General features: G+C 51.8%; 1 protein-coding gene across 3 annotated transcripts in view; it reads right to left on the reverse strand.

Moving 5' to 3' along the window:
• The window catches only part of AACS (acetoacetyl-CoA synthetase), a 54,976-nt gene that overhangs the window by 13,529 nt on the left and 14,852 nt on the right, over window positions 1-26,595 (reverse strand). For all 3 annotated transcript variants that reach the window (XM_070769366.1, XM_070769367.1, XM_019977938.2), the window contains exons 5-12: window positions 24,951-25,048; window positions 15,739-15,853; window positions 15,447-15,528; window positions 11,449-11,596; window positions 7,064-7,144; window positions 5,819-5,943; window positions 1,204-1,268; window positions 957-1,079 (exon numbers count right to left, since the gene is read on the reverse strand). In XM_070769366.1, the coding sequence (XP_070625467.1) occupies window positions 957-1,079; window positions 1,204-1,268; window positions 5,819-5,943; window positions 7,064-7,144; window positions 11,449-11,596; window positions 15,447-15,528; window positions 15,739-15,853; window positions 24,951-25,048 (837 nt within the window). The remainder of the gene's footprint in view (window positions 1-956; window positions 1,080-1,203; window positions 1,269-5,818; window positions 5,944-7,063; window positions 7,145-11,448; window positions 11,597-15,446; window positions 15,529-15,738; window positions 15,854-24,950; window positions 25,049-26,595) is intronic.

Here is a 26,595-nt window from a genome sequence, read left to right on the forward strand (position 1 = left end):
GGAGGGTGTGAGAGGGGGTCACCCAAGGAGCCCATGACTCTGTCCCTTCCTAGACTCGACGATCCAGACACTGGCTGATGCTTCTCACAAAAACAGAAAATTGTGTTCACTGCAGTGACCAGCAAGGTTGGACCAGCCCCCGGGGCCCCAAGGAGGCACAAGGGCGTGAGCAGAAGTGTTGCTTCCTCTGCTTCAGGATCAGAGCTGGGTTCACTGGACAGGGGTGGGAGGACCAACTGAGATCCTAACAGGCGTGCTGCCCTGAGATGGGCTGGGCTGGCCTGGGAAGACGACCCTGTGCCCACACGACCACCACACCCCTGCCCACCAGGCAGGATCTGGGGAGGACCAGGGGATGAGATGGGGATGGTGGGGAAACTCTGGCTCTGGAACAACAGAACCAGGTCTGAATCCCACACTGGGACTTCCCTGTGGTTCAGTGGCTAAGATTGTGCTCCCAGTGCAGGGGCTCCAGGTTCGATCCAGGCCAGGGAACTAGATCCTGCATACGCTGCAACTAACACCCAGCACAGCCAAACTAATACATTTCGCTTTTTTTAAAATCCTACTCTGTACCCTTGCTAGCAGGTGGTCCTGGGTCAGTCACTTAGCATGCCCGAACTTCGTTTTCTCTTTTGTAAAGAAAATAGGCTCCACCAGAACCAGTCGTTTAGGATCTAAGGTTACAACCGATGTGAGGTGCGTGTGTATATTTCCCACCCTGGCAAAGGTTCAGGAACTGCTAATTCCATGTCTGCAGCTTCTCCCTGGAACATAACTATCGAGAATCAGCAACATCAACTGAGCACACCCTGCTGACTGTTTATCCCAACAGATTCAAGCTGGTGGGCTTGCTGGGTCAGAGGGTAAGCACACCGAGCGGCCAAGCCTGGTCCCCAAGTCCCCTGATCCTTCCAGAACCCTCTCTATGGCACAGGTGCATGATGGACTCGTACCTGAGATGGAGCCCAGCAGGACGCTGCTCTTGATGCACCTGTAGACGTAGTCGTAGCTCTGGGCTTTCAGTGGGGAGCCAGTGGACAGGATCGTGTGCAGTGTCTGGAGACTGTGGGTTTCCACTAGAGCCAGAAGCATCGAGAGATTAGAGCCAAATCCGATGCCCTGTGCTGGCTTGCAGGAAACGGGTAACACAGCAGATCTGATTTCATTTCCAGGGACAGACGCGCAGGGAGGCATGCTTACCTGGCCTCATGTCTTTCTCTTCAAGCACAGAGAGCCACTTAGCACCCGTTCCAAGGATGGTGATGCTGACGGAAAGAAAACACCAGAAACCCGTCAAGGCTCTTTCATATTGCAGGTAACCAAAGTTTTCTCCTATTAGTGACCCTTTTAGAACAAGGCTGCAAAATCCAAGACACATCATTTTTCTGGACTAAACTTATACTTAATATTTAGTTGAAAGCAAGTCACAATACCTGTGTTACTCTGGGGCCAGCAGTGACAGAGCACTCGGGCTCTCATTAACCTCTGGCTCTACCTAAAACAACTGTTTGCACATAAACCCACTATCTTTGGGGACACTTTCCTGGTGGTCTAGTGGTTACGAATCTGCCTTCCAGTGCAGGGGACAAGAGTTCAATCCCTGGTCAGGGAACTAAGACCCCACATGCTGCAGGGCAACTAAGCCTGCACTACACAACAAGAGAAGCCTAGGTGCTGTAAGACTCTGAAAAAAAAATCCCAATCTTCCTAACCATAGGGTGATCTCTTTCAGAGATCAAAGGAGGTCACAGAATCAAAACCCCTCAAATTCTGAGCTCACAAGATCATCTTCCAGGGAAATGGAGAGGGCTGCAGGAGCTTTCGTTAGAAGAGGTGCCATGCTTGGAATTGCTGACCCATCTTCTTCCCTTAAATCAGCTCATGTTCGTATGAAACTTACAAAACTGCTCCCCTTCTTTTTGAACATTTCAATTCTACAGTCCTTTATTCTTCCCTGAGAATGACACATTGTGTGAGTTTAAGTATTGTGTTTTCTAGGAGAGACTGTTATTTAATGTTCTGCTTCCTTCCAGCGAGGCAGCCCTCAACATGAAAGCTCTAGCTTCCTAGGTAAAGGATGTTTTCTCCTGGGGGCCAAAGGAGGCCATAGAATCCAGGTCCCAGGACTTCCCTGACAGTCCAATGGTTAACACTCCACAGCTTCCAGTACAGGGGGCAAGGGTTCGATCCCTGGTAGGGGAACTAAGATGCTACATGCCATGTGGTGTGGCCAAAAAAAAAAAACCTCCAGGTCTCACCTCTCCTCTCTGGGCAGTAAAACCTATCCCTTTACACCTGGCTGGCAAGATTCATCCCAAGGAGACAGCCATGCTCTGTTTCACGTTCAGAGGTAGAGACACACAGAATGCTGGGTGATTCAGGACTCACTGGGCTGGGAGGTGCAGAATCCACGGGGGCGGGAGGAGGTGAGAAGGGTCTCAGAGCTACTGTCTTTCATGCCTCCTCTCCCTTATTCTCTTCATTTCTCGGGGACACCCTGCCACCACTAAAACCTCAGATGCCTCCTGGGTCGCTGCACCCTAAGGATGGCTAATTTGAAAGCTGTGAGGTTGTGGGGCGCAGGAAACATACTCAAGCCCCTCCACAGCCCCCCACCCCAGCTAATTTCATAAACTCAGATAGTGTGACTAATTCCAGATCACCTCTGAAGATTAAGGTCTCAGCCACTTCAGGAATATCTGTATTTTAACAGAAGACCAGGGACCACCTCCAGCCACACGCACAGAGATCTCCAACCACCAACCACACATAGATTTCAGCTCATCCCCCATCTGCCCCCTGCCCAGAAACTGAGGGCTCTCTGTGGTCCTGAAGGGTGTTTAATTCACAGGAGTCCCTGCAAACCACGACCCTGGTTATGTATAGAGACTGAGACAGCGTCCCCAGCGTCCCCGGGGCCGGCCCACAGGCCTGCTTGTCTGAAGAAACAGTGAGGCCTCCCCATCTGTCTCCAGGGCTTGTATAAGACAGCTTAAAAAACAGAGTTCACAAAGCGCAGGCACCCTTACGTGGGTGCTCAACACTGTATTTTTAGCTAGTGAAGCTGGGAAATCACCCCACGAGAAAACAAGGCAGCTCCCAGCTCGCAGGGTCAGGATCCAAGCCCCAGAGCCCTGCAAGGAGCCATACGCAGACAAGGTGCCACCAGCCTGAGCCCTGTCTCCTCTCAGGTGCCCTCAACTCCATGGTTTTTGGGGAGATCATGTAGCTCCCTCAACTCAAGTGCCCAGTGGTGTCTCGTTTCACTCAGAAAAAACCCACCCTGCAGGTACAGCCCAGAAAGCCCTGGGGGCTCAGACTCCCGCCCTCATCTCTCATCACCTCTCATCACCCCTCATCACGGTGCATCACCTCCCGCCCTGCCTCCCATATCCGGACCACAAGGGCCTCCTTCCAGCCTCCCCAACATCCCCATCTTGGTCCCTTCTTTCTGGCCTCGGGGTCTCGGCACTTGCTGTTCCCTCAGCCTGGAACATGGGTCTCCCAGTCCTAAACATGAACTGCCTGCTCAGTTAAAAACTTGGACAAAGACTTCAGAATTCTACCCTAACCCCCATCAGAATGTTCCTTGGGCTAGATTCAGGGAGCCTAGAAACACCCCAAAGAGGACAATCCGTCCTTTAAGAGTCTTGTTCACATCTACAACATGATTGCTCAGTTATGAAACGTGTTAGTAAGCCTGTGAGCTGCCATGATGATAATCAACCAAGATTTTGTCTCTAAATGTACGGACATTATTTCTTCCCCTCTCGCCCATGTAGGCGGCCGGAGCACTGGGGTGTCCTTCACGCACCCCTCACAGGTTGCCGGGTGGCACCTGCCTTGCTGAACACAGCAAGTCAGCCCTCCCAGCCAGGAGAAAGGCCAGGTCAGAGGGGCCCGGAGGACCACCGAGGCCACAGTTCAGCCAGTGTCCGGGGCACATATCAAACCAGGATGGAAGGCAGAGGCCCGGCATGTGCTTACTAACAGTCCACGGGGCTATGAACACATGCACACTCGCGTGTGCACACCTGCACACGATCACATGCCAGCACATATACACTCGCTCACAGATGTGTGTGCTCTCCCACTCCCACTTACCTAGGCACATGTGTACACATACATGCATATACACAGGCACGCACATGCATACCTGCACAAAATCAGATGCACACATTCACTCATTCACGGACATGCATGCTCACACACTGTCACACTCAAGTGCATATATGTTCACACTTGTGCACATATACACAGTTTCACACTCAAGCTCATGAGACTCACACTTGTGCGCATATACATACTTTTACACTCGAGTACATATATGCTAACACTTGTACAGATATACACACAATTGCATATACTTAAACACATACATGCTCACACTTCTGCACATATACACATTCCCTCATCCACATGTGCACACAAACATACACTTCAGTTCAGTTCAGTTCAGTTCAGTCGCTCAGTCGTGTCCAACTCTTTGCGACCCCATGAATCGCAGCACGCCAGGCCTCCCTGTCCATCACCAACTCCCGGAGTTCACTCAGACTCATGTCCATCAAGTCAGTGATGCCATCCAGCCATCTCATCCTCTGTCGTCCCCTTCTCCTCCTGCCCCCAATCCCTCCCAGCATCAGAGTCCTTTCCAATGAGTCAACTCTTCGCATGAGGTGGCCAAAGTACTGGAGTTTCAGCTTTAGCATCATTCCTTCCAAAGAAATCCCAGGGCTGATCTCCTTCAGAATGGACTGGTTGGATCTCCTTGCAGTCCAAGGGACTCTCAAGAGTCTTCTCCAACACCACAGTTCAAAGGCATCAATTCTTCGGCACTCAGCCTTCTTCACAGTCCAACTTTCACATCCATACACTTACTCACACTCAAAGCTGGGTCTCCCGGGGTCCTTCAGCCTTCAACTTCATCAGCTCTAAGCCCTGTGGAGGTACATTTGTCCCTCCAATCTCTTCCTGTAACCCACACACACACTTCAGAAATGCCTCCACCTGCACCCGGCTTATAGATATTAACGGCGAAAATCTTCAAGTCGCCTAAGTTTCCAGGGATTTGATTAACCTTTTACTGGAAACAATCTCATTAGGAAATAACCTTCCTTGCTCATATCGTGAGCCAAATGTCAGAATTTAAATATTACCCAGGCCAAAGTTATATTTAAAATATTAATGGCCAAGGATTTAAGAACATTTGTGGCTCATTCTGTTTCCCCAGCGCAAGCAGACTCAAATGTAACGTAATTAGACCGTTTCAGAGTGTGGCTGACTTCCGGGCCCCGGGAACTCTGCCAGCTGCTGTGTTCTCATTCCTGGAAACATGACCATTAGGCCAACAGTGACCACCAACCACAGCGGCGAGAATGCATCAGCTGGTGATAATTAATTCATCAGCCAACAAAGTGCTAATGAAACAGGGTCTTCTGACAATTTCTAGATGGGGAGGGGGTTGGGGGATAAATGGGGCCACTTTGCCCTTCCCCTGATGTTCCACTTTAGCTGGCTCTGCCCCTGTCGTCAGGATGTCTGCCTGTCACTCTGTTAACAGGACTACGGGGAGGCGGAAGCCCCCTCCTCACTACACAGATCTGACTGGTCGGTCCCTGTTGGGGTGCCCACCCCTTCCCACCTCCTTGACGATTTCACCTGCCCTCAGCACCTACACGTCCTCACACAGCCCCCCACCAAGAGGGGAACGTGGACAGACAGGGGTGAGATCTGGGGAGGGGGTTGTCAAGCATTCCAGAGATGGCAGCAGACCCTCACAGCAGCCACCCCGCATCTGAACATCCTGGGTACTTACCCGATCCTGTCGACCAGATCCCAGAGCACGTTGGGTGTCGGAATCAGCGGGGAGCCGTCATACAGGACCACAGCGGCCCCCGTGGCAAGAGCAGACACCACCCAGTTCCACATCATCCAGCCAACCTGGGGAGGACAGAAAGGAACACGTGTCAACTGAGTGCTGGACGGGCTCCTCTCGGCCCTGTCACTCAGCCTCTCACATCCCTAGAAACCATCCGATGCTGAGCCAAAGTTGCCAAGAACTGCCTGTCCAAATGGGATGTCCTGAACCGGCAACTGCCCATCAAGAGTTGACAGCATGGATCAACATACACGTGTACATGAAGACATGTCAGAAAACATCTGCAGCCTCGCTGGTGACAAGAGGGACTGAAGGTCACAGAGATGAGAGTGGTCACATGGTGCACACAAGCCAAGAACTGGGTGCTGGAGTGGCCCATCCACATCGGACATGGGGAACAGTGTCTGGCACCTGCAGCACCCTACAACCTCCAATAAGTTCCTTTTCAGTTTGAATGAGTCAGAGTCCCTCTATGTTCCACAGAGCTAAGGACTGACCAGCCTCATGGCCGGTCTCTGCTAAGTTCCTGCCCCCTGCCCGCGGTTGAGCCACAGATTTCAGTCACGTGACTCTCCTCCCCACCTCTATAGGCTCAAGAACTAACAGTCAGTCTCCTTTGTTTCTCTGGAATTCCCCAGTGGCAACCAAGGTCAACACAGGAGGACGGGCCAAGGTAAGGAGGGACCCTGGTGCCAATTCAAGGAGGCAGCCACCTGGGGGGAGAAGACAGTGGCAGAGGGAGAGACGGAGATCGACAGGGAAGGATCCCACAGCAAAGGCCACTTCTGCATGCAGCCTGGGGTCTGTGCACACAGCCTGGGGTCCATGCACACAGCCTGGGCTCAGATGCACGCAGCCTGGAGTCAGCTGACACAGCCTGGAGTCAGCTGCACACACCCTGGGATCAACTGCACACAGCCTGGGGTCTTGTGCACAGTCTGTGGTCAGCTGCACACAGCCTGGGGTCTCGTGCACAGTCTGTGATCAGCTGCACACAGCCTGGGGTCTTGTGCACACAGTCAGGGGTCAGCTGCACACAGCCTGGGGTCTCATGCACGCAGCCTGCAGCTGGAGCTGTACTTCTGCCTACTGACACATGCGATGGGGGAGAAGTGAAAAGAAGAGTAATGATAAACGACCCCTACCTGAGTAAACCAGAGCCCGCCCTGGGAGGGCACTCACCGTGGTGTAATACAAGATGATGTCACTGCTGGTCATGTTGCCATGAAGAATGTGTTCCTTCAGGTGCTGGATGAGCGTCCCCTGGGGAGAAGCGAGTGAGCCAAGCAGCTTCCTCCGGGGCACAAAGGCACGCGTGGAATAGACACTGGGCCCCGGAGCAGGAGAGGTCAAGGAAGAGGCAGAGCTCTGACAGCCTTCCCGTGACGAGCAATCTCCCACCGCTCTGCCACGTGACCCCTGAGACTCCCAGAGGACACGAGAGGAAACCCTGACCCTCTCCTGCTGACCTGCAGGCTCTGAGCACCAGGTGACCAGGCACCCAGGGATCTCACACAAGATCCTAAAGCTAGACCAGGGACGCAGCCCCTCCAAAACCCCTGAAAAGGCTGGACCACTGCACTCAGTCTGGCCACAGACAGCATCTGCTGGCTGACAACAATGATAGTCCTGGATGTTTAGGAACCTTTGGGACTCACATATTAAAATGAGCCTTGCAACCCTCATTGGACCCAAGACAAATAAAAAAACAAGCCATTAGGAAATGACCCCTTTGAAGGCACAACACAAACAATCCTACCCACAAGGGACTTCCCTTGTGGCCCAGTGGTAAAGCATCTGCTTTGCAACGCAGGGGACGTGGGTTCAACTCCTGGTCAGGGATCTAAGATCACACGTGCCTTGGAGCAACTAGCCCATGTGCTGTGACTCCTGAATCTGCGTGCCACAACTAGAGTCCGTGCACCACATCAAAAAGATCCCACGTGAAGGACGGAGATCCTGCAGTGACAACTAAGACCTGACGCAGACAAATTAATTCACTTAAAAAAACAATCCTGCCCAGCAAATTCTCTAACTCAAGGCCAGAGCCCCTATTCCAGAGTCTGTCCTGGACAGCACCCTGTCACCAGGCCCGCAGTGAAGGCAACCTGCCTAGGGATGGGCCCCACGGGGGTTGGGTAGATGGCGGTAGAAAGGTTGCTGGGAGGGTTCCTCAAGGCCACCCTTGGTCTACAAGAGCTGAGATCCCTCAGCTGTACCGCACGTGCATCGTGGGCTCAGGGGCCCCAACCCAGGACAGTCAGAGGCTTCTTTGCAAAGTCCCACAGTACACGTTGTTCTCACTCAGAGTGGGTGAGTACACATTTTGGGAACTCTTCTGATGAACGCCAAGTGTTCACACGGCAAATTCTCAGAAAGGACTCAGAGCTCCCAGATCAGACAAACCTGAGGCAAATCCCCTTCCCATTTCCCTTTGTACTTAAATCAGCATCTAAGCTTTATCTCTGCCTGGAAGGTCTGCCTTTATAAGCCCAGCCTATCCATAACACATCACATGTTGTTCATTTGCTCAGTACCCCCATTTTTTTTTGTTTGTATTTGGCCGTGCCATGCAGCTTGTAGTATCTTAGCTTCCTGACCAGGAATTGAACCTGTGCCCCCTTCAGTGGAAGTTTGGACTCTTACCCGCTGGCTCTCCAGGGAAGTCCCATACCCTCGCCGTGTTGACAGCACAAAACTGTCCTTAGCTTCTCTCTGTGTGAACGTTTTGCTGTTGTTGTTTTTCAGTCACTAAGTTGGGTCTGACCCTTTGCAACCCCGTGGAATGCAGCACGCCAGTTTTCTTGTCCTTCACTATCTCCTAGAGTTTGCTCAAACTCATGTCCATTGAGTCAGTGATGCCATCCAACCATCTCATCCCCTTCTCCTGCCTTCAATCTTTCCCAGCATGAGGGTGTTTTCCAATGAGTCAGCTCCTTGCCTTAGGTGACCAAAGTATGAATCTTAAGGAGTCAAATTAATAGTTCTTCTCTTAATTTTTAAATATTTATGGCAAGTCTGAACACTTTCCCTGAGGGTCAGGAAATACAAGCAACATGGTTTCCCGGAACTCAGGCAAGAAGACTCATTTTAAAAAGGGAAGAGAAGGAAGCTGTTTTCTGGCTCTTTCATGGGCTTAGAAAACACAAACCAGCAAACCAGGGCCACACCCCTAACACCCCAGGGGCAGTCAGTGCTGGCAGTCCCATCTTGCTGTTTTCAAGTTTCCTCTCCAGATCACTCTTGAAAACAGGCAGGATGCTTAGTCACTTCTCTGGACGTGCAAGAGCTCAGCGAAGCCAGAATTAAGATAACTTTTCCTGACTTTTCCACACTCTAAATATACCAGGCACGATGATTTTATGAGCCAACTACATTAGATCTAATATATTTTTATGTTCCACTCCTAAAAAAGTGACATTCACTAGGCAAGTAGCACTAAAAATAAAAGTACAGTTGGACATTTCAGTTTCTCCTAAGATGTGTTGTTTTGCCACATACACCCCGCCCTCGCCTGCAAGGTTTCTAAAAACCCTCATCTCTTTGGCTGGGTATTAGGCTTCTGACCAGGTGGACTGGGGCGCCCCCTCCAGGGGAAGCACAATGCCAGCAGCCACACCTTAGAGTGGGCACTCCAGACTCCGTGTGATGAAACAGGATGGTTTGAGCAACAGGAAGAACTCGCTCCTAGAGGCCACTCGGCTTGGCCAGTGTTGCTTCCAGAAATCAAGCCTTTGGCCCCTGATATCCCCTCCCTCCCACCCCAGGGCTTCTGGGAAGTTGCTCGCTGTATATGAACAGGCTGTGTGCATCTGGTGGTTATAATGCATAACCTGCCATCAGACCGTCCGTGGATCCAAATCCAGGTAATAACAAAGCTGTGTTATGTGTTAACTCCTTTCCATGTTCTAATGAAAACACTGTGTAAAGAACTGTATAAGGTGTTAATGTGATTCCAGTGTAAATGTTTCCTTCCTAAGGCAGGGATTCAAACAGCTTTTAGGTGCAGAGAACATCTGTAAAAGCTAAATGAGCTAGGATAAGAGAAATTTTATATTTCCTCTTCAAATACCACCATCTGACCAAGCAAAACTAGAAAGCTGTTTGAGAATGTGAGGTCTCTCCACTCAGATAATCCTCGGGCCTCCAGGAGGGGAGGAAGTTAGACCGTTAGTGTGGACCATCATCCACTGTGACTCATGTTTTACAGAAAGAGGAAATGCAGACACCCAAGAGACACTGGGGATGGCAGGGGAACAACTTCCCCCGTGATACAGTTGCTCTGATGCTGTGCCCCCAGTGCAGGGGACCCAGCTTCAATCCCACATGCCACAACTAAGGCTTGTTGCAGCCATATAAATAAATGATAAATATTTTTAAAAGAGACCCATCAGGGATGTATATGCACAGAGGAAAGACACTGTGAGGACACAGAGAGAAGGCGGCCACCTGTGAACCAAGGAGAGAGGCTCAGAAGGAAGCCACCCTGCCCACACCCCGATCTTGAACGTTCTAGCCTCCAGAACACGGAGGAAATAAATCTTTGTCATTTAAGCCCCTCAGGTCCATGCTATTTTGCTAGCACGGACTTTTGACTAATGCAGCTTGGGAAATCCTTCAATTAGTTGTACTTTGTAATGTAACATGTTAACAGGGAAGAATAAAATCTAACTCCATGATGGATCTGTTTCTCTTACTTAAGTTTGCTCTCCATTGCTTGTTACTATAATCACTAAAAAGATGCTGTCTATAGCTGTGAGCATACATAATGGCCTGCCTTGGGGAACCTGCCCCCTCTGCCTGAATGTTAAACCAAAGAGCATTTGTTGAGCTCACAGGATGACATTCTGACCTAGTCTACCTGGGAATGGCTAAAGGAAAGAAAAAATTAACACATCCCTTCCCCAGGGCTGGCTAAGCCAGGAAATATTTTGCAAGATTTTCAGCCTAATTTTTACTTTACTTCCTCATCTCCTCCCACTTCTGTTCTATAAAAGAAACTGGCATCCAGATCCTGATAACATGGTGCTCTAGGGCCCTAGCCTGCTCGGACGCCTGGCTCTCTGAATGAAGTCGCTATTCCTTGCTTCATCGTCTCGTCTCCTGATTACTGGATTGTTATGCAGTGAGCAGATCGAGCTCGGATTTGATAACAACCCCATGACTTTCAAACTTTTTGACCCCAACCCACTGTCAGACAGAAGTTTTACGATGCTGCCCTGCACCTGCCCATCCATACCTGCACTTACATGACAGTTTGGAGAAACCACACCAACCCCTCCTAAGACCTGTGATGTGCTGATATTTCCTGTTCTCATCTATCCTGTTTCCTTCTGTCTAAAATGTGGCAAGACCCATCCCTTGGGTTCATGGTCCTCTCAGGGATCACTGTGTGCAGAGGGACCAGGGCGGCGCTGCAGAACCCCTGACCCCATGATGGGGTCACAGCAGCAAGGCCAGCATGCCTCCCTCGTCTCACTTGAGGATGGATCTCCGTGTGGCACCCCACCAGGAAAGCGGGGATGGAGTGCCATCTTCACCACCAGGGAGTCCCCGAGCAGACCTACCCCGGCCGAGTGCACCATGCACTTGGGTGCTCCTGTCGTGCCTGACGAAAACATAATGAAGAGTGGGTGGCTGAAGGGCAGCTGCTCGAACTCCAGCTGGGGGGCTTGGTCGCCTTGCCCGGTGGCCAGGAAATCCTCCAGGAACACGCTGTGGGCAGAAAGGCACAGGAGAACAACGGTGAAGGTTCTAGAACATTGGGGGGTGGGGGGCAATCTGCCGAGTCCTCCCATTCGTTCCCCTCCATGTCTACCTAGATGACAGCCTGGACTCCGGGACCCACCTTGTGTGAAAGATTTGTGAGGGAAGGGAGAGTCAGGGCTCACAGACTACGCGAAATGAAGAAAACTCAGTAAAATTTTTGCTTTATTAGTGCCACTGACAGGGACTGAGGGCTTTTCTCCTGAGAGTCTAAGCGCTTTAATATTAAACACAGGGGAGGGGGATCGCTTGCAATTAACACCCCACTGTTTATGTGCAAATTCTGCAGAGGAGGGGGTCTGAACTGATGCTGGAGTCCTCAGAACCCAGGTGCCTCCCATTCACTACTCACCATCTGATTAGCAAATGCCTTGTTCCCCAGGGCCCCCAAGGGGAAGTGAGAGCCAAGTGGGCCTGAATCCTTCTGTCCCCCCACCCCCATCTCCCCAGCCCCCAGGAGAAGGGAGGGGAGGAGGCGACAGGTTTAGAGATCTCTTCTGACTCGTGAAGGTCACAGCAAGAAAGTGGGATCAAGGTCCCACGAGAGTTTCTATGACAGAAATCCTGCCAGACAATGATCCTGTTCTCACTGATTGCCTATATTCTGAGGTTTACAATGGCCAGATACAAATACCTGACCAGGAACAAGAAGATTCAGCCCAGCTGTCGGCTCTGGCCTAAACAGCCTGTCCTCAACTGTGCCCCCAAAGCTGAGTCAAAGCCTCACTGCATGTGATTAAGGGCCACCGAAGGGGCTGTTTCCTGAGCAGAAACAGGACAGCAGAAGCCACAAAGCCACGTTGGGAGACAGGTGATTTCTCTCTTTTGAGATCAGTAGGAAAAAATCAATCCCTGAACCCCAGACCTGTTGCTCCACTGGTTTAGAAGGGAGAGAGAGAAGAAAACAAACAAAGCTACCGATTTGACAAATGGAACTTGCTTTCAAGAAAATGGGAGAACTCAGTTCAACTTGGCTGGCAACAAACTGCCAACGATGACTACTCTGAAATATTTACAAGCATGCACACTAGAGTGAAGAAGTGTGCTGGCTCACATGGGCAGGCGTCCTTAAAGATGAGCCTGTTTCCCGGCGGAGGCGTGGCCATTTGAAAAGGGCACCCCAAATAACTCAATTCTGAGCAGTAAATAAGCAGAGTCCTCCTCTTCAGAGTGTCAGGAAAACTATTCACTGTGGAACCCTCCAGCCAATGAAAGCCCCCACCTCCCATCCAAACCCTATTTATATAAAAAGCCCAATCTAATCAGATGCTTCACACAGAGAAAAACCTCTTCTTTCCACTAGTCTGTAAATCACAGTAAATAGTGATGACTTTTGTTGTTTCTTCTAAAGATGGAAGCCAAAAGGGCGGTCCTGTTACAGGTGTCTGCACACAGGCGCAGACATGCTCTCAGTTTATCCATGGCGCCCAGCAGTTGAAAGCTGGACAGCAACAGGGCCCGGTTCCAGGGTGGACCTGCGGGGAGGCGGGACTCTCCACACTGGAGCCAAATGAAGTGGTGGATGTTAATTCTCCTGGATGCTCTCATTTTACATCAATCACCAATAAACACATACAGAAAAATAAAAGCCGGGCCACTGTGGGACCAGCAAACCATCCTGTGTTCCTCCTGGCCTCTGTGCGTTATGGCCCCATCAGTAAAACCAAGGAGGGGAGGGAGGTTCAGAGGGAGGGCACATATCTATGGCTGACTCGTGTTGATGTATAACAGAAACCAACACAATATCATAAAGCAATTATCCTTCAGTTAAAAATAAATAAATTTGTTTAAAAGGGAGCTAAGGCTGGGTGTAATTTATCAAGGTCTGCAGGGTTCCCACAGTCTTAGGGACAAGCCCATGCCCCGGCGCTGGCCTGTTAAGGACCTATACGTCCTGACCCGGGTGCTCCAGAGGACACAGCTCACTCCTGACTGGGCTGTCACCTGCTCTTAATGACAGACATTACTGACAGCTCACTTTGTGCACACTGCCAAGCCTGAGAAGAAAGTACTATTATTCCCATTTTACAGATGGGGAAACCCAGGCACAGCAAGGTTGATCGCTAGCCCAGGGCCGCACAGCTGACATACGACCCAGAGCAGTCTGGCTGGAAGCCACAGCCTTCAGGGAATAGTCACTTTGCTGCAGCTCCTTCCAGCCTCTAGAATCCTGGTACCTGCAGCTGTCCCCCGCTCTGGGCCACCTCTCAAGGTCACTTCAGGTGTCGCCTCCCCCTCCCACAAAGAAGCAACCGTGCTCATGTCTCACTTGCTGGGCCCTGCCTGTCCCGACTAAGCAAGCATGGCTGTGTCTACTGGGATCCGTGGTCACAGCTCACCCTTCCTGCAGGTGTGCCTTACCCCCGAGCTGGACTGTAAACGTGGGGACAACACGTGAGCTTTATCCTGCTCAGTGCCCCAGGAGGTGCCTGGATAGAACCACTCAGCCATGTCCACCCAAGAGCAAGGCCTCCACATCCCCTCGCTCCCTGCACATAGCACACACAGGAACCCCACCTGTGGCTCTGAGGCTGCTCAGAGATTCTTGCCCACAACCTAGACACAAGGCTAAATGGATAGGTTTACCTGTGCAGGTAAACACGTCTGATCTCAGAAGTCTCCCCTTAGGACTTTCCTGGCAGCCCAAAGGTTAGGACTCTGCACCTCTACTGCAGAGGGGAAGGGTTAGATCCCTGACCTGGCACTAAGATCCCACAAGCCAAGAAGCGTGTCCCAAAAAAACCTACCTCTCTTCAGTGATCTCTTTAAGAGAGATGAAAGGTGGACAATAAGACCTCCAGGAAGAACCTCTACTTGGAGCAAATCATAATCCATTTTATTGATGCCTAGTCAGAATTAAGGTGCTCACCATTTTATTCAGTGCTCAAGGCCTGAAGTCTATTAGTTTATGAATGTCAGAAGAGGAAAGGAAGATGCCATTAACAAGGGGGACAAAAAACAGGTTCTAAAATGGAAAAAAATACATTAAGCATGCGAATGGCAACCCACTCCAGCATTCTTTTTTTTTTTTTTCACTCCAGCATTCTTGCCTGAGAATCCCATGCACAGAGGAGCCTGGTGGGGTCCATGGGGTCCCAAAGAATCAGACACAACTGAGCGACTAACACCAACACCACCATTGCTTTGTACATATGCGTATGCATATATGTACACGTGCATACACATATACATACACAGACACCATATACATATACACAAAAGTGCACACGTGTGTGTAAACACATACACACATACATACACGTATGCACATGTGCATACACTTTAGACACTATTCACAACTGCTGTGGCCAAATGGCCTGGCCCCATCCAAGCCCACCACCATTTCCGAGGGACAACAGACAGGAAGGGTGAGGATGCCTGGGACAGATTCAGTTCTGCCACTAAGTCACCATGTGGCCCCAAGGGACTCGCTCTGGGCCCTCCGGTGCCCATCTACAGAATGAGGATACTTTTTGGCTCCATCAGGTCTCAGCTGCAGCACTGGGGATCTTCCCTTGTGGTGCACGGACTCGCTAGTTCTGGCTCGTGGGCTTAGTTGCTTTGCAGCATATGGGATCTTAGTTTCCAGATCAGGGACTGACCCCAAGTCCCCAGCACTGCGGGGTGGATTCTTAACCCCTGGACCCCAGAGAAGTCCCTATGGAACGACATTTAACAAAGATACCCTGCGCCTCCAAGATGCTCCCACTCCCACTGGAAAGAGTCACAGAACCTGCTGCCCGGTGGGTCCTTGACTGTGTTCCATATGCAATTAGTGATCAGCGTGTGGCTGGCTCACCTATTTGGAATCTTGGAGATGTCTATCTTCTCTCTGGAGGAGATGTAAGGAATCAGTACCACTTTTTTTAGGTCTGGTAGTCCTAAAAGCAGGGGGAGAAGAACACACAAGCTTACAGACCCCAACAAACTTAGTCACTGATCTTTCTCTTTTTTATGAAATGTAAAACAACCCAGGGCTGGGACTGCTCCGTTTTTGTAGCTCACGGCTACCAGGGGCTCTTGGGAGCCCGGGGGCGGGACTCTTGCCCCTGCGCACCCCCCCCGCCACCCCTCCACGCCAGCCCACGCACCCTTAACGACCCGCTGCAGCTTGTCCATATGGCTGTGCTCTTTGCCATTGTACACAACAGCCTCCACAGAGAAGATGAGCTTCGGCTGGATCTGAGAAAACCGGTCCAGAACGCCCTGGGGGAGAAGGAGAGAGCCATTGTTACAGAGGTCCAGGGGTTCAGAATCCACCCTCCAATGCAGGAGAGGCGAATATGGTTCCTGGTTATGAGAAGAGGACGACAGAGGATGAGACGGTTGCATGGCATCACCAACTCAATGGACACGAGTTTGAGTGAACTCCGGGAGTTGGTGATAGACAGGGAGGCCTGGCGTGCTGCAGTCCATGGGGTAACAAAGAGTCGGACACAACTGAGTGACTGAACTGAACTGAACTAATGACCTAAGATCCCACTTGCCTCAGGGCAGCTAAGACCACCCGCTTCCAACTTCTGAGTCTGCGTAGCACAACCCCTACCCCACCCTACCCCTGCAAAAAGAAACATCATTATTGCTCAAGGAAACATCGTTGTTGCTCATCCAAAAGGCAAAATCTCCCAGTAGCCCATGGGACCGCTATATCTTCAGGGAAAGAAAACGGAGCATGACCACCACACCAGCCATGTCCCTGCATTCCCGTCACCTGGAGGCCAAGAAAGACGGCCAAGCAAACCAGACACGCACATGAGACAGGATCATCACTTCACAGAAAGCATCAGTGCAAAGAAACACCCGATGGACTCACAGACACACACTGAGTCTATCAAATGGGAAAACAGCATGGTGTTTGCACGACCACAATGGTCCCCCATTTACAGACAGAACCTTCCAACACGGCTCTTCTGGCGTATGTAAGGGAAGGCTCACCTCCCCAAAAGGAAGCTCTGTATGCAAAGCAGTCCCAAAGTTCAGTTCTCCTTGATCTTCAATGACAGAGGTACCTGAGTCCTCCAAATGACACTTTTTGCCAAGCAAATGGATAAACCCATAAACATGTACACTCGTAAACCAGCCCATTTGAAAAAGCAGGCTCTCCACACCCAGCAGTGTTTATACCACACATGAATCACCATCCCCCTCAAGCACATCCTTCTCACTGAGAGAAGGCACACCTCTTGTGCACACACAAAACTGACAGGTGTAGCCTCGAGACACACTGAGACAACCTGCATGCAGCCCTGAGGGTGACAGGTACAAGCTCTCACAGTCTCCCCTCCGGCTCCCCTTCCAGCCTGCCAAATTCAGACTATGGCAGAGCCACCTTCATTCACAAAAACAGCATTTGGGAAGGCATCACCGGACTCCGGACTCCTGAACCAGCATTCCTGGTCCCTTGCATGTAAGCCCAATGTAGCAGCTCAAGGTCAATGCCTGGGGCTACTCCAGGGATGTCAGAACCTCTGTGTGAGGATCTGATGGACAGGGTCTCCACCCTGGCTGCAGGACACAGGCCACCTGTGGCAGGACGATTAAACTCACCAGATAACTAATTAACTGGCCTGGGGTGGGCCAGGCGCTGCTTCTCAGAGTTCCCCAGGAGTCAGCAAAGCACATGCTTAAGACAAGGGGAAACCAGGGCCCCTAGGAATGGTCTTGGTGACAACAGTGTGGAAGTGGCCTGGCAATCTGGGCTTTCACAAGCCCCTCAGACGATTCTAACGCATGATGAAATTTGTGACTCTCTGGACTACAGAGTGAAGAACTGAGATGCTACTTTCAATGTCATCCATTTTCAAGACACAGTGCCAGGCAAGCAGAGCTCCTTGTCCTTAGAACATACAATCTAACTGGGGGAGAAGTAGCGAAGCAATTAAATGTTACTGTTTCTAATTTCCAATTGCTTTCAGTGAACTAAGCTCATCCTTTAGGTAGCCAGGAAAACAAAGAGAGAGAAGAAAGGAAGGAATAAAGACATAAGGAAAAATTAGTGATGGATTTGATCAATAAAACCAAAATCTTTCTTCCAAGAAGATCAATAAAATAAGCCTCTTGACAAATGTGATCAAGAAGACAGATAATATTTCTAGCTCACACTTACACGGTACTTACCACGTATCAGACACTGTCCTGGGCACTTCACTAATATTCACTCATTCAGTGCTCTGACACAGTATTATTATCCCCACATTACAGATGGATACACTGAGGCCTACAATCACCCAAAGTCAGAAATCACACTTTACTACAGAAAGATTAATCAATGACAGAGCACTACGTTCAGTGTTGTTAACAAATTGCCAAAAGCCAGATGAAGTGGATGATTCCCCAAGAAGACATAAATTTATCAAAAATGATCCAAGAAGCAGTAGAACACCCGAAGAGCCAATAACCACGGGAGAAAAAGCAGTCAAAGGTCTACCTCTTAACCCAGACACCAGGGAGGGACAGAACTGCAGGCACGTGTCGCCACAGCCTCGGGCACTAGAACATTCCCTTTATACAAACCATTCAGAAGACAGAAAATGACAGAGAACAAGCAGACAGAAAGAGACTACAGACCAATGTAATTTACTACACTAACAGATTAAAAGGGAGGAAAGCTTGTGAATATCTTAAAAGCTTTTGCTTTCCTCACAAAAAGCTTTACTAAACTGGACACTTCCTCACTGACAAACAGTGTCTCACAGAAATCTATGGCAAATACATTGCTCTTGATGGAGGAGAGTCCCGGTAGGACATCCCAGGCTGTCCAGTTTAGGACTCCGCACTTCCACTGTAGGGGGCCCAGGGTCAATCCCTGGTTGGGAACTAAGATCCAGAATGCCGCAGCGTGGCCAAAAAAAAAAAAAAAGCATCCTGGCAAAAAGCAGAAACCAGCTTCCGTGCCCAGACTGCCACGGTGTCCTGGAGTTCCAGCCAAGCTAGGAGCCAGGAGCTGGCAGAAAGGAGCCGAGCAGCAGACGACAGAAATGGCTATGTTGAAACAGGCCAGTGAGAACCACCAGGCGAACCAACAGAACTGGGTTAGGCAAGGTGGCCATGTACAAACTCCACAGAGCAGCACCTCCCTGGTGGTCCAGTGGTTAAGACCCTGCACTTCTACTGCACGGGATTCAATCCCTGGTCGGGAACTAAGATTCCACATGCCAAGCAAGGCATGGGAAAAAAAAAAAACAGAGAGAGAAAACAACAGTAAGCTCCACACAGCAAAATAAACAGTATTCCTGGACCCCAGGATTTTAAGAGGGGCGGAGAGTCCTCACTTAAGCTGGGAAGAAAATTTTTGCCAATGAAAACATCTCCATGCACTGAGCATTCAACATCCACCTTTCCAGCTGGTGGCAGGCACTCACGCATCTGACTTCCCATCCCCAGCAGCGGGCTGGGGCTGTGATCAGCTCCACATCCTTGCTGAGGCAGGACCAGCATCATTTGCCCAAAGCTTCACAACCTGCCAGCGGCAGAGTTGGGGTTGCAGCCTGCTCCATCTGCCACGGGGGCTGGTGCTCTTAACCACGGCACTGCCCCTACTAAGGAAAGACTGACCCTCAGGACAGGAAAGCCACTGGGCAGCAGCAGAGAGCCAGGGCTGGGGTCCCCACAGACTGAATAGGGGGAGGAAGCAAGAACCACAGCCAGAGCATCCCAGGATGCCTCCAGAGAGCACCTCCGCTCAGGGGCATCAGGGGAGCAGGCTTCGCATTCAGGTGGAAGGGGAGCGGCCATTCTGAGCTGAGGGTGCCACGAGAAGAGCCCAGAGCAGGGGGAGCCAGCCCAGGGCGGGGGGAGCTGGCCCAAGGCATGGGGAGCCAGCCCAGGGAAGGGAAAGAACTTCTAGAAAGTCTGGGGCCAGGAAGGAGCAGGATGGGGCCAGACAGGAGCCCTGGAAGGAGGCAGAAATTTCTCCATGACACCTAGCATCCTTCTGGTGGACTAGCCCACACAGGTAGAAGGACCAGAGAGCAGTGATCTTGGGCTCAGACATCACGGAAGTGACCCTTGGTCACAGGGAGAGAGAGCAAATAGCAAAGACAACAAGTGTTTCAGAACCAGGGCTCAGAACAGGGCACCATGGACAGACTCAGAGACCCCATGACATGGTGGTGAGGTTCCTGGTGGGTCGAGCTGGGATCTCTGAGAATCAGAAACTGGCTGTTGGCCTATTCCAGTCCAGAAGAGGGCTGCTCAGTCGTGACTGCTCTCATATCACAATGAAACGAACACACCTGTGATCGTGCAGCTGACCTGATAGGGCGCTTAGCAACCAACCCAGTGCTGTAACCAACAGCCGGGCCAGTGCTGGATCACATGGACAGCCACCCAGAGTGAGAACAGCTCTCCTATTTATGTTCACGCACGTATGTGTGTGCACAGGTACACACATACACACACGCAGCAGCCTGAAAAGCATTCTGTAAGACGGAGGGCTACAAGCTACTGGCCTGGCTCTTGGATGCGTGGATATCAAAGGTTGGACTACCCCAGCGTCTCTGAAAAAGCCACCCATTCAAAGGTAAACAGTGACACAAAGGAAAAACCAAATGTCAACACACACAGGACCTGGAGGTCTTGGTGAGGCTGGAAGGTTGCGGACCTGAAGAACAAGCACCCCACCCACCTGGAGATGTCCCTGAGCCCACTGTGGGGGGTATCCAAGCACAGAGGGTGGGAGAAGTGGAAAGGATGGGAGGAAAGGTGAGGTGAAGGGCAGGGGGAGGGCAGACCAGAGCCAAAGGGTGTCAAGGGAAGTGAGAAATGGCCCCCAGCATCCCTGAGCAAAAGCGGCATCCCCACCCTGCCCCAGAACAGCTCACGCAGACAGGCACACAGCTTGGCAACAGAGGGGGTCCTGTCATCACCAGCCTGGCTAGGCGAGGAGGATTCATCTGTGGACAGGTGAGTCCACATGTATGCAGACCCTGCCCCCATACCTGTAAACTGCCCAGTAACTATCCCCCATGCCTGTGCCACAGGACTAGAACCTACTGCACAGTCACTCACAATGTAACTTCGTCACAAAAATAAAAAGTTAAAATCAGCATTTGCAAGAGAGTGGCAATTTTCCCTTTATTATAGGGATTTTCAGTGATCTGCGACAGAAAATGAATCAAAGAAGGAAAGACATTTGTACTTCACTGCAAATTTCAGAAACGGACCCTTTACTGACACTGGGAGGACCATCTAAATGTGGCAATGCCAGAAATTGATAACAGTAGCCTCTTTTTTAGGAGAAGGCGATGGCACCCCACTCCAGTACTCTTGCCTGGCAAATCCCATGGATGGAGGAGCCTGGTAGGCTGCAGTCCATGGGGTCGTGAACAGTCGGACACGACTGAGCAACTTCACTTTCACTTTTCACTTTCATGCATTGGAGGAGGAAATGGCAACCCACTCCAGTGTTCTTGCCTGGAGAATCCCAGGGATGGGGGAGCCTGGTGGGCTGCCGTCTATGGGGCTGCACAGAGTCGGACACGACTGAGGCAACTTAGCAGCAGCAGCCTCTTTTTTATTTATTTGGCTGCACCGGGTCTTAGTTAAGACACGCAGGATCTTTAGTTACAGCATGTGGGGTCTAGTTCCCTGCCCAGGGATCAAACCCGGGCCCTCTGCCCTGGGAGCACAGTCTTAGCCACTGGACCACCAGAGAAGTCCCCAGGAGCCTCTTTTTTAAGTAGATATTTGCACACTGCTGAAGAGGGCCGTCGCAGGCCCATGGGACTCCCCTTTCTCGCCCCAGGCCCCATCTCATCTTTGACTCAGTGCTTTCCTGTAGGTTTAGCTAGTGGAAGAGGACAGAGAAGATACCTAAGGCTCTGGGGTCACTGCTTTCTACCAGGTCCTTGCTGTGTTTAGTTGCTCAGTCCTGTCTGACTCTGTGCAATCCCATGGACTGTAACCCACCAGGCTCCTCTGTCCATGGGGATTCTCCAGGCAAGAATACTGGAGTGGGTCTCCACGCCCTCCTCCAGGGGATCATCCTAACCCATCCAGGGATCGAACCCAGGTCTCCCACATTACAGGCGGATTCTTTACCATCTGAGCCATCAGGGAAGCCCATGGGTATCAATGCCCACATGAGCAAGTGCTATGGTCCAGGTTACTCGACCAGGGCTTCCCGGACACAGGGGTCAACCTTGGGAGCTGACAGGTGGTACCAACAGCCGGGGGACCCTGAAGTCACCAGGCTGATACATGAACTGTCAGCTGCTCAACACTCACTCCTGAAGACTGTGCGCATGACCATCTGCCTCTGGCTCTACACCAGGAGCTCAGCAAAATGAGGACCACCTCCCAGAACTCAGGGCAAAGTGAAGCATCTCAGTAGAAAGATATTTGGCCCTGTCATTTTCTGATGGAACAGAGGGCTCTCCCCAGATTCAGGCCGTTGCACGGCGAAGATTTCCCTGAATCAAATGTGCTGAAAGTCGAGGTCAGAGCAGAGCCAGGCTGCCATCTAGTGCGCACGTGCGTCTGACGACAGCCACCACATCAGAAGACCCAAACCAGCCTCAACCCAGGGAAGGAATGCCTGGGACGCCCTCCAGCAGCACCCATGGGCTGCGTCCTCTACACTACAGGACCTCGGACCAGAGTCGGCCAGAGTGGCCTGTGATGGTGACATTCCGCACAGGACAGACTCATGAGAACAGGCATAGGGTCAGGGCCAGCTGCTGACGCTACAAACAAGTGGGAGGCAACCTGTCCCCTAATGCCACCCCGCCCTGCACCTGGTGGCTGAGACCTGCCACCAGAGGCCAACTCAGGACCTCCACTCTCTGAAGCTTGTGACCCCCTCAGGCACAAGCTTCAGTCAGGCTCTAGAAGGCCACAGCCACATCGTCCTGCCACACAGAGCTCTGCCAACATCTTTACAACTGCTTACAGGTTCCAATTCACTCAAAAAGACCCACCCCTCTGGACTTCCCTGAAGGTCCGGTGCCTAGGACCCTGTGCTCACAATGCAGGGGGCCTGGGTTCAATTCCTGGTCAAGGAACCAGATCCCACATCAGGAATGTCTGACATTTACTAAGCTCGGGCGTGGGTCCAGCACTGTCCCAACCCTAGATGGGCACCACTGCTGCTGTCCTCACAAGCCTCCTGCAGTGTGCCCCCAGGAATGGGAACCCAGAAGCAGCAGAGCCCGATTCAAACCCAGGCAGGAGCCTGTCTGCCAGTAACCTCCATGCCACATGCCTTCTCCAACCCCGAGGCACCTTCACCACTTCCGGGCAACACAGCTCAAGGGCTGCTAAGGGATCCAAGGACAACAGTGCCCAGGGACTGGCGCCCACAAGGATGGCCCGGTCCCAAGCTCACATGGCCTCACAGCGGGCCTTGGGGATCAAGAAGTCACCCCGGAGCTTCAGTCTCAAATCAGTCCTGGCGGGAGGCAATCTGGCAGAGGCCCAGCAAAGCCCCAGGAGGCACAATCACGGCCACCAGTGATGAGGGCCGAGATGACCACCCTCTCCCTGAACTCAGCAGGGCTCAGTCCTCACCCCATGGGGCCAGGACTGGCCTCGGCCAATCACTTCACTGCTCCAGGCCTCCATGTTACAGAGCCACGTCTATCCCTCCTCTGCGTGGTGCAGGGGAAAACAAGAAATACTGTGAAATCTTTTCCAGAAGAGCGAGCCTCAGGACAGACATCGGTGTCAAGCTCACACCCAAAATGCCTGGCCCAGGGACCAGCACATGGGTCACAGAGCGAGGCTGGAAAAGCGCCATCACCGCATCTATAGTCCAAGTGCATCAACCCTCCACGCCGATCACAGGCCCCCACGGTCTACACTTGTTTCATGAGATACTCTCTTTCCACTGCCCCTGCCTCACACATGAGGATAAACAACTCACCCAGAGATGCACAGGCAGCAAAGCCAGGCCAGCCCTTAGCTCCTGGGCTGCTCTGACGGATGCCCAGAGCGGGGGCCACGCCCAGGGCAAAAGAAGAACAGTCTGGGAAGATACCCACTGTGTCCTCTAACAGGGGACTGTGCTCATGGCTCCTGAGGGTCCCTCAGCCCCAAGGCTCTGCAACCAGGAGAGGTCCCTGATTGGGAAGTGGAGAGTCCCAGAAGTCCTGCTTACTGTTTCTTCCTTCCCCATGTGGGGCTCAGCTTCCTGCCCCTGCCTGGGTCACTCTACAGCTGGTGCACCTTGGTCCCTGGTACCCTCCATGTTTAAGGGAATAAAAAGGCTCAACCCGCTCCCACATAGGGTGCAAAGCTCAGACTCAAAGTAAGAGATGAGGGCTTCCCTGGTGGCCCAGTGGTTAAGAATCCGCCTCGTAACGCAGGGGACACCGATTTGCTCCCTGGTCTGGAAAATCCCCCACACCACAGACCAACAAAGCCCATGAGCCACAACTATTGAGCCTGCACACCTAGAGCCCATGCTCTACAAGAGGAGCCACCGAAATGAGAAGCCTGCTCAGAGCCACAAAGGAGCCTCCAATCGCTGCAACTAGAGAAAGCCCTCACGTAGCAATGAAGACCCAGCGCAGTCAAACACAAATAAATAATTTTTAAAATTCTTTTTAAAAAGAGATCAGAAATGGCAATGTTGGAGGCCTTGGGGGAACTTCTGTGAGCAAATCTGGAAAACAGTCTGCAGAGGATAAACATCAGAAAACTTCATGTGGGCATGAAGTAACCAGAGCAGCGGTCAGGCACTTCTTACTGGATGCTCAGAACACTGCCCATCACATGTAACACACACTAATGTAGCCATTACACATGGCTGGACGTGAGGAATATTAAAGAAAGGAAGGAAGAATCATTTACTTGTAGGCTTAAGAGAAGATTCGGCTCTGGACTCTCCTGCTAATGCAGGGGTCACGGGTTCAATCCCTGGTCCAGGAAGATCCATCATGCTGCGGAGCAACTTAGCTCATGCACCTCAGCTATCGAGCCCACACACCCTAGAGCCCTTACTCTGCAACAAGAGAAGCTATTGCAATGAGAAACCTGGGCACTGCCAATAGAGGAGCAGCCCCTGCTTGCCACAGCTAGAGAAAGCTCAAGGGCAGCAATGAAGACCCAGTGCGGGTTAACCCAGTAAGTTAATTAATTAATTTAAAAAAACATTAAGCTCCTTCTGGCTCCTTCTCTCCCACGGATCACAAGTCACTGGCTGGGGAGACGGGAGGTCATAGTGAAGCCATTTTCCTTCCCATCTTGCTGGTCCCACCCTGCAGCTGCCCACACCTTGACCCAATATATCAGGCAGAAATCACAGGGAATGATTCCCTGCAGGGGTAGCACACCCAGGGCACTTGAGGGGACCCCGACTCACATTCACGCCAAAGTCTGGGGACGTGGAACTCCAGATGGCCCCAATGCTCGCAGCCGCCAGCATGGCCTCCACAGCATGCGCGCTGTTGGGCAAGTAGCCTGTGGAGAGGACACAGGGAGAACGCTTGGTCAAGGTGCGAGGATGCAGACTTTCAAAAGCACCTCCCAGAGCCAGGGCGGGAGTGGGGAGAGGGGCTGGCTGTGAAAGGTTCACAGAGTAGGGCCAGGCCCACCTGGACAGCTCCTGCTCAGATGCTGCAATCACCTGCTGCCAGCCTGACCGCTTCCTGTCATCACCCCCTCCAACCCACTCTGATCAGTGGCCCCCACCTAGATCCAGTCTGGCCTCTTCTCCCTCTGCTCTGGCACTGACTCTGGGCTCAGTCACAATAGCCTGCCTTCAGTTCTTCAGTTGTTTGAAGCTCCTGCTGCCTCAGGGCCTTTGCACAGGCTGCATGAGCTGTCTGGACACTCCCACCCACACCAGCCTTCCCTACTGGGCACACACTCATCCTTCAGCGCTGAATGCAAACGAAACTCCGTCAGGGAAGCCTTTTCCAAGGGCACTCCATGAACTCAGGTGCCTTGGCCAGTCACCCACAAAGCATGCCATATTTCTCCCTCACCAGATTTACCATAATATTCACCTAAGGAAAATCATAACTGGCAACTTATAACTGGTTCTCTTGAGAGGGCTGGGACTTTGACTGTCTTGTTCTCTGCTTTACCAAATGCCTTCTGTCACACCCTGCAGATCAAGGCCCTCTGGTGGGTGGATGTTTGGATGGAGGGAGGGGAGGAGAGGAGAGGAGAGGCTGTATGGGAATGAAGACAGAGCAGAGACATATACAAGCCTGAAAGGGGCTCAGGCCCGTCTTCAAGCTGGAGGCTGGGCTTCTACAGTGATAAAGGCGGAGAACCCTTATAGCCAAAGAGACTATGATCGATTAAACAGATTGTCTTAAATGCTCCAGAGGAAAGGATCTGTGCACAAGGCAGCCAGGAGTAGAAGGGCCAGGGCCTCCCCCGAGCACGGCTCCCTGGTTACACAAAAACCCTCTCTGCTTCAGCAACCCAGGCGCCCTGGACAGTTCTCCTCCTGCTCCTCCTCCCGCAGCTCTGAACTGCCTATTTGACAACAGTGGTGGGAACTTCCGTTTCTATGTGTTCACCTCATCTCCCAGGCTGGGTGTCCCGGACACAGGAGCCCTACATCGCTCACTCAGCACCCAGGCTCCACCCAGCCCTGGCACATGGTAGGCCCATTGACAGACATCTGTTGCTGAGGAAAGAGTTAGCTGTGAATGTAACTGAAGTGTCTCCACCAGGCCATTGCCTGAGGCAGGGCGAGACTCACCACCCAGGGAGGTTGTGTGACCCTGCTGGCTCTGACACATGGCCAGGAGATACCCAATCCACAGATGAGGAAGAGTCATGAGCAGCTCTAACTTCATCCGCAAAGCTCTCCAAGCATTTCCCCATTCAAGCCCCTCTGCACTGAGGCTTCCTCACACTCGCTTCTGGGAAGCACAGTCCCCAGTCCTGGTAACTGTCATCAGGTCAAATCAATACTCTACTCCGACACTCAAGAAGCAAGGTGGCTGGGGGGGTGGGGTGCCACCCAGGACCAGCCTGATGCTGAGGAG

The sequence above is a fragment of the Bos indicus genome, chromosome 17 (assembly GCF_029378745.1).
Source record: "Bos indicus isolate NIAB-ARS_2022 breed Sahiwal x Tharparkar chromosome 17, NIAB-ARS_B.indTharparkar_mat_pri_1.0, whole genome shotgun sequence".
NCBI lineage: Eukaryota > Metazoa > Chordata > Mammalia > Artiodactyla > Bovidae > Bos > Bos indicus.